Source organism: Suricata suricatta, chromosome 6 (assembly GCF_006229205.1).
Source record: "Suricata suricatta isolate VVHF042 chromosome 6, meerkat_22Aug2017_6uvM2_HiC, whole genome shotgun sequence".
NCBI lineage: Eukaryota > Metazoa > Chordata > Mammalia > Carnivora > Herpestidae > Suricata > Suricata suricatta.
In genome coordinates, this window is record NC_043705.1 from 71074568 (window position 1) to 71083186 (window position 8619).

At 36.0% G+C, this 8619-nt stretch overlaps 1 protein-coding gene across 1 annotated transcript in view; it reads right to left on the reverse strand.

The window, feature by feature from the left end:
- Window positions 1–8355, reverse strand: part of RIOK2 (RIO kinase 2) — a 19327-nt gene extending 10972 nt beyond the window's left edge. The window contains exons 1-5 of the mRNA XM_029941232.1: window positions 8195–8355; window positions 5752–5890; window positions 4814–4930; window positions 2385–2560; window positions 2186–2208 (exon numbers count right to left, since the gene is read on the reverse strand). Coding sequence (XP_029797092.1) covers window positions 2186–2208; window positions 2385–2560; window positions 4814–4930; window positions 5752–5890; window positions 8195–8260 — 521 coding nt within the window. The 5' untranslated portion in view covers window positions 8261–8355. The remainder of the gene's footprint in view (window positions 1–2185; window positions 2209–2384; window positions 2561–4813; window positions 4931–5751; window positions 5891–8194) is intronic.
- Window positions 8356–8619: the final 264 nt, after the last annotated feature.

Here is an 8619-nt window from a genome sequence, read left to right on the forward strand (position 1 = left end):
TTTGTTTTGATGTTTATTCACTTTCGAGAGAGAAAAAGAGAGAACAAGAGCAGGGGAGGGGCAGAGAGAGGGGAGACACAGAATCCGAAGCAGGGCTCAAATCCACAAACCGTGAGATCATGACCTGAGCCAAAGTCGAAATCTTAACTGACTGAGCCACCCAGGCGCCCCTAATGTTTATTTTTGAGAAAGAGACTGAGTGTGAGCAGGGGTGGGCAGAGAAAGAGATAGACACAGTATCTGAAGCAGGCTCTAGGATTGAGCTGTCAGCACAGAGCCTGACACAGAGCTCGAACCAGGCTCGAACTCACTGACTGTGAGATCATGACCTGAGATGAAGCTGGACACCTTAATGACTGAGCCACCCAGGCACACTGCCCGCCCCCTCTTTAATAAGCACTTTGGAGTACACACAGGGTTCACACACATGTTTATGTCTTTGCTCATAGTGATTCCTTTCCAAAGAACACTGTATTACTATTTTCTCCTTAGGGACAAATCGTATGTATGCTTCAGGACTCTACTCAACTCCACTTGCTTTATGAGACCTCTTTCATCAACTATTCTACTCTATACAAGTTTTTCTAAACTTAACATATAAATTAATTTTTAAACTGTCCTTTATGTATATTTATGTTATATTCCAAACTTTAGGATGCTTGACTGCATTACTTACTCTTTTGGTAGCCATACCTTCAGCCAGTCCATTGACAGGTACTTAATACAGTGGTAAGCATACAATTTATACTCAGTATATACTTATCAACAAGGCTAATTTTATAAAGCACTTACTTTCTACCTTCTTTGTAGAGGAACTGAACTACTACTTCCACTCCCCAAAGATTTTTATTTGTTTGGCTTTGAAGATTATTTTTTCAGTGCAAGTAGTTCTGAACATGCTTTGACAGCTCAATAGCATATGATAACCTTAACTACTGTGTAATGGTCTAGCTCTTGCACTATGGCTTAATCATTAATCTTACCTAATACAATCTAATCTTATCTTACTCTCTTCTGGGGGAAAAAAGAGAATAAATTTAAGGAGCTATTTATGTACAACCAGGTTCTATTCTAGTACCTTCATATAAACATCTGAGAAAACATCTAATACAGTTTTAGAAATATGTGTAATAATCTCTACCAAATGCTTACTTATTGACTATATAATACAAACCATTGGTATATAAGACAAGGAAGCACATAACATGTATGGTATCAGTATCAGTGATTTATATTGTCTTCAAAATTCTTCACCCATAACTACTAAAAATTTAAGCACATGAATTAACCCACTTAACACCAAACTGAAACTCTCAAAACTTTCACGTACTAATCACAGACTGTAGCATTACGTATGTACATATGTATGTATGTATATGTATGTACTTTTAGGAATCTCCATACACACTATGGGGCTCAAACTCATGACCCAGAGATCAAGAGTTGCACACTCTTTTGACTGAGCCAGCTAGGTGTCCTGAGAGTGGGTTTAATAATGTAAAATTTTGGGGTGCCTGGGTGGCTCAGTGGGTTAAGTGGCCAACTTCAGCTCAGGTCATGATCTCACGGTTCATGAGTTCAAGCCCTGCGTTGGGCTCTATGTTGACAGCTCAGAGCCTGGAGCCTGTTTCTGATTCTATGTTGTGTCTCTCTCTCTCTCTCTCTCTGACCTTCCCCTGCTCACACTGTGTGTCTCTCTCTCAAAAATAAAAATAAAATGTTAAAAATTAAAAAAAAAATAATGTAAAATTGTAAAAAGTGTAGTAACAAATAAATACTACTAGAGAATAAAAATATAGTATTATTTTGTTTAATTTAAATGTTATTAAAGATATATATTTTGCTTATTACTAAAAATACTTAACAAATATATCCTAAACTTAAAGGTAAAAGATGAAAACCTAAAGATTTTTATCATTCCTAATATGCATGCAAATTTGTACATCAACATTTCTTCTCCATTAAGTGAAGGAAAGGTATTAGTCAACTTAGCTGAGACGCTAAGGTTTCTACAGATAATTACTGAGGTTTTCCCTGGGGTTTTCAACTGGAGACAAACATATATATATTAAATAGATACATATTGACACACTTTTGTGAGGCAATTACATCACTAATTATTTAAAACTTTGTTAATTTGCATTATAATGCCTTATTAATATTGTAGAATACATGTTGCCTTTACGCATTAATAACGACTAAATATGCCTTCACATAGGAAAAGAATTACCAGAAAAATAAATAACAAAAATAATCAACAGTTAAACATAAGGGTAATGACTGGGACTAAGGAAGGAGATGTGGGGACAACAGACTGGTAAATGTCACTATATCCTTTCAGCTACAATATTTGGTTAAAAAATAAAAAATTATTTACAAAATACCTTCATATAAGCAAATTCTTTCATGGCAGAGAGACGAGATAAATACAGCCAGGACATGTTATGCCTGTGTTTATGATAATCACGCTTGTTTTTCAGATTTCGAAAGGAGGTTCTTCCCAGCCTATGAAGCTTTAATGCAAATTGCTGCCCTTCTTCATTTGCAACAACGTAAATATCTGAGCCAAGATTTAAAGAAGATCATTATTATACTTTCATTCCAGAAAGTTCACTCATAATTCCTAATTTTGATTTTATTTGTATCAAACTATATATTCACTAATACCCAAGAATACCAACTATTCAGCAAAATTATTTTAACTACAATCCAAAATAAAATGACATGAATTAATATCTTACTATAAAAGAGGGATGTTGTGTGTTAAAGGTTATTGGTTCCAAAAGTGCTCAAAACTCAATTCAATTTACTGGGGAAAATGTAATTGTTCTGGCGTGTCCTACATGTATGAGAAGTGATTTAATATCTTCTTTTTCAACAACACAAAGTTCAATTCTTCAACTTCTTCAATATTCAGTTGTTACCATATAATTCTATAGTAATCAGAATCTTCCCCTATATATTCCAATTATCAATAAAAGTTGATATATTGTAATACTAAGAGTTAAAACATGTCCTAATTATTCATAAGAAATTTTAATTATTATACATCAACAAACTGTCTCTCACATTGGTGGTATTATAAACTGGTATAAACTTGTGAAGGGAAATTTGGTAGTGTCAAAATTTTAAATGTACCTAACTTTTGTGCTAATAATTCAATTTCTTAAAAAATTTTTTTTAAATGTTTATTTATTTTTGAGAGAGAGAGGGAGGCAGAGTGCAAGCGGAAGGGGGCGGCCAGAGAGAGAGGAGACAGAATATGAAGCAAACTCCAGGCTCTGAGCTGTCAGCAGAGCCTGATGTGGGGCTCCAACCCACTAACTATGAGATCATGACCTGAGCTGAAGTCAGAAGCTTAAACCGACTGAGCCAACCAGGCACCTGGTCCTAATAATTTAATTTCTAAGGCCCTTTTTTACGAACACATTTATACATGTGCACAGAGGCATGTACAAGGGTGTCTACCACATCATTACCCACAAAAGAAAAGGTGAAGTAACATAAATGTCCATAAAAGCTGGGACTGGCAAATTCAATTACAGAGCACTCATACCACGTAATACTCTCCATCTATGAGAAAGGTCTATTTGTTAATATGGAATGATATCAGAAATGCATCCAGGGGCACCTGGCTGGCTCAGTCAGTATTGTATGGGACTCTTGATGCCAGGGTTTAAGTTCAAGCCCTACATTGGGTGTAAAGATCACTTAAAAATAAAACCTTAAAGAAAAAACCCAAAATTAAATGCATCAAATGAAAAAAATATCAAGTAATGTTTGCTTTTACCTGTGGTTAAAAAGATATCTGAGTGTATATATACATATTCTCAGTGTATTATATACTATTATTTACACAGAATATTTCTAGAAGGTATATAAGACAGTAGTCAACAGGAACAGCTTTGAAAAGTAATGATACCAGACGGAGACCTGGTTACAAGAAAGTTTTACTTTTTATTTTACTTTCTTTTGTACTATTTATCATTTGCATGCAGTGAAGTTCTTATAAACAAAAAAACCACATTATTTTTTAAATGAAAAAAACTGGACATAAAAAAGAGGGAGCCTATCTAAAAAGAAGTGTTAAATTACCTCATTTTACACATTTCACACACACACACAGTGCTGTATTTAGCACTCTTGCATTATGTATTTGTTCAATGCTATTTCAGAATTTTTTTGTGTTCTACACATACCTAATTTTGCCATATTTCTGTGGTAGAAAAATGTGATGTAGCTTTTAGATACTCACTGTCTTCTAAAACTTCCTTGTGTTACATATTTTAACTGTTACAAATGTCCATGTACAACATATAAAAGAGCAAACAATATATTTGCCAAAGATGTCAGTTATTAGAGGAATATTAATTCTTGGTATACATGAATTTTCAATGAGAGACTTATGAAAAACAATAACCTACTAAATTAAGAGTAATTTCATCATCTCTACTGCTTCCAACAAACTTCAATTCACTGCTTAGTTGAAAAAAAGGAAAAATTAAAAGATATGCTTTCTCAGGGCTCCTGGGTGGTTCAGTTACATAAGTGTCTGACTCTTGGTTTTGGCTGAGGTCATGATCTCATGCTTTGGTTCATGGGATCCAGCCCTGCATCAGGCTCTGTGCTAACAGTGCTGGAGTCTGCTTGGGATTTTCTCTCTCCCTCTTTCTCTGTCCCTCCCCCTGCTCATGCTTGCATGCACTCTTTCTCTCAAAATAAATAAATAAACATTAAAAAAAAAGAATAATGCTTCTTCAAAGGGAAATATAAAGAGAAACTAAAGCAATTCAGTAGTAATGTTAGCACTTACCAGATTCTTTGCCAACACCTATCTGGTTTCCAACAGACTCAACTACCTGTCTAGAAGAAAGTGTTTTCAAAGCTAGGTAATCATAGCCTGCATTTGTCAACCGATAGCCCTGGACAGCTGGACAAAATAAAATGAGAAAAAATGTATTTTAGTTACATTGCACAATCAAGGCACATTAAATCAATCATGAGAAGAATTTAAAGAAGTCTTAGCTGGGAAGATTAGCTTACCCAGACTTTTGAGTTTGGCATTTCTTCCTATAATTTCTATTTTCTCTCTCTTCCTATAATTTCTATATTTGTTGCTTAGAGCATGACTCACAGACTGACACCAGTATATAAATATGTTACTAGTTTGTATAAGACACAGAAACTGAAATGAAGTGGTTAAGTTCAGAAATTTTTAAATCACTTTCACCAAGCTTTTTTATGTCTTTAGCTTTATACAGAATTTGTGCCTGTATTTTATCAGTTTTTAAAGTTCATTTTTCTAGAAATTACTTTTTTATTGTTATTTTTATAATATGAAGTATGGCTCCATGGCAGGTTGAAAAAAAGAAACTCAGCCCACTATGGATAGTTTGAGAGTTAATGCTTTAGACCCCTGTGGCAAAATATATTTTCCAAAGATGGTGGCAACAATTACCTCTAACCTATTTGGTCTTCTGCAATTGGAACTTGTTAATCTCCTATGAGGAGATGGAGACTATTTCTTTACTCTCTTTAATCTGGGTGGACCCTGTGACTACTCTAATAAAACATGAAAGAAGTATGTGGGTTTTGGGGTCTGGACAGAGTGCTTTGCTGGTCTGGCAACTTTCAATTACCACCTTTTCAAATGCCTACCCTGCAAATAAAACAAAATAAAATAAAATAAAATACCTGCTCTGGGGAAAGCCAGTTATATGAAAAATCACAAACAGTGCCATAAATACTTACTTTTGGTACGCTCCCAAGCTATGAGTTTATGTTTCACTAATTCCCTTAAAACTTTATTACAGCCACCATGTTTAAGGCTGGCTATAGAAGCAACCAAACTGCAGGGAACTATTTCATGGTTCTTCATGCCCATTTCAACCTGAAATTAAAGGAATTATATGCAATCAAAATCAACATAGAGCTACCATCAAAAGTTAACTAAGAAGTTAACTTCTTCTTCAAATTTCTCTGATCATGCAGTTCCCAACCAATTAGAGAAATAAGTGATACCTTCTCTGGACATATTTTAAATCACAATTTGATATATAATCACTGATATTCATATTCTGCCTCTCTACTAAACTATACAGGTAAGAACTGTGAGTGCTTAACAGTTATTGACATGTAGCAAATACTACGATATTTACTGACATTTAAATATTTACCTTTAAAAACTATAGCAGTCCAGATATTTACTAAGAAGGTATTTAATATCAAAGTACCATGCAGGCATAGTGGAAGACTGAAAAATATACATAAATACTCTCAACTCTTTGGAGAATTTATAATCTAAAAGTGTAAATAAGAATCTACACATCTAACTTTATTAGAAGGTAAGAAATAATAAGTGCTAAAAAAGAAGTGGCCCAGTTATAAACAAAAATAATTCTAGCCGAGGGATCAGTTTCAAGGAAGAAGTGGTACTTAAGAGTGACTCAAAAATTCAGAAAACAAAAAAAGTACACAAGGGAATATCAGAGAAAGAAAAGATTTGGACATGGCACATATGGAAGGCAGTACAGAGCACAAAGGCTAGTACAGAGGTAGCTCAGATGTGATGGTGAGTTCATGAAAAGAAGGCTGGAAAATGCTTTTAAGTAAAATATGAAAAGCTTGAAAGGCAGAATAAGGAGTTTTAGATTTCCTTTTGAGAAACACTGGACCCCCTTGAAGGTGTTTACATAAGGGAGACACATGAACAGATGTTTTAAGGACACTAATCATGATGCAAAGTTCTGGAAGGTCCTTCAAACAAAGATGTTTAAGGTAAAGTGGAAACATACATCTATATTCAGGAATGAAGTCACAATTAAAGGGAAAAAATTGTCAATTATTCGATAGAGGTAACAGATAAAGCTGTGAAGTGGATGTGATCATCAAGAAAGAGATAATAGAAGACAAAGAAGGGTTGAGGGGCAGAACCTGGGGGGAAGTTCACATTAAAAAATAAGGATAGTCAGTTAAGTATGATTACTGATGTAGAAGGCGCATGAGAAGCAAAGGAAGAGAGAGTCAAGGAAATGTGGCCACTGATAGCAAGGATGGTAAGACTCAACTGGGAATGAAATATTATATTTAATGAGTAGGTCATTCCTTGGCGAGCTTCAAAAGAGTTTAAATTATCACAGAATCAAATTTTGGAAGATAAATCTAGCACTGTTTTGATGCCCTAATCAAAATCTGGTACTTTAACTCATTTTCCATGCCTTGTTCCATCTCTCCTAGTCTCTAACAGTCTTTCCCCTGACTCCCCTATTTGTCAGGGACATTAAGAATTGAGTGAATGTGCTGAGGAAGCAGAGAAGGAAGATTATCTGTCTGTCAGAAGTGACAGATATTTAGAGAAAGTATAGCTGAATTAAATAATCTATGGGAAGAGAAAGAAAAGTGTCTTCCAAGCTTCATACTGAATTTGCACTTGACAGTTTAATCCTTAAGTATTGACTATTTAAGCAAAAGATAGTAACTTCTAAAAAATATTGTTTTATTCTGGGAATGCCTAATCTATGTGTTGCTTATCTTTGTGACTTAAGACTACGACCAGTAAAATCAGTTTTTGTCCCTTGTTTAAAACATTCAGTGGACTACACAATTGAAAAACCGCATTCAGGCTCCCAATCCCAAACGTGCACACAGTCTCTATTCTATTATTCTCGTTATCTTCACAACACTTAATATCTGATACTATCGTCTGTATTTATTTATTCGTTTATTCGATGATCTGTCACCCTTGTCTCGGACCCCATTGAATTCCCTAAGGTTGTCACTAAAAACCTGGTAAGTGTTGAGTGAATGAAACTGAATAAATTGCCATGTGAGTGAATCTGTGAGTGAGGAACTCAGTGCTCTCAATTCTCAAGAGTCTTAAACTCTGCTCGGGTGCTTGGAAGCCCAACATGAGAGAGGCTTTCTTCCAGGCCACAGAGACACAAGTGTGGCTCTGGAGTACACGATGGAGAGCAGAAAGGAAGGAAAGGATTAGAAAAGGAGCCTCTGCTCTGTTTCAGGGGCGACAAAAAAGCTTCTGAAAAACCCGACTGTCGGGTCTTCTTTTCCCCACGCCCAGCCAGGGTCTCCTAGGAGGGCCTACAGCCAGCGTGCTCAGCCCTCAGCTGAGTTCGAGAAGCAGGAAGAAGCGGGGTGCGAAAGGACAGGGGACAGGGAGAAACGGCGAACTTCTTACCGCGGTCAGAACCCTGAAGTCATCTCGGCTCATGTAACGTAACTTGGCCACATTCACTTTCCCCATGACAGCCCAAGATCAAGCCGCAAGTCTCTCGCCCAACAGCTGGAGAGCACAGCCTCTCCCAAACCTCTTCCAAACCTCACCACCACGGCCCGGTGGTTCGCGCATGCGCCGATCCTTCCTCCAGGTCCTTGTTAATAAGTAGAAGACCCAGTCTGGCGTAGGAAACCGAAACACCGTCTGAGTTTTATAATGGATATAATATAGGTCAATGCAGTATATTTTTTGCATAGTGATTTTGTCATGTAAATTAACGAACTTTAAACATTCTCTACAATATGTCCTTTCATTTTCCTGTCAGGATTGGCTGCCTAAAGGACTTCATCCGTCCTTAAGAGCAGAATGAAAACTTAACGGGAGGA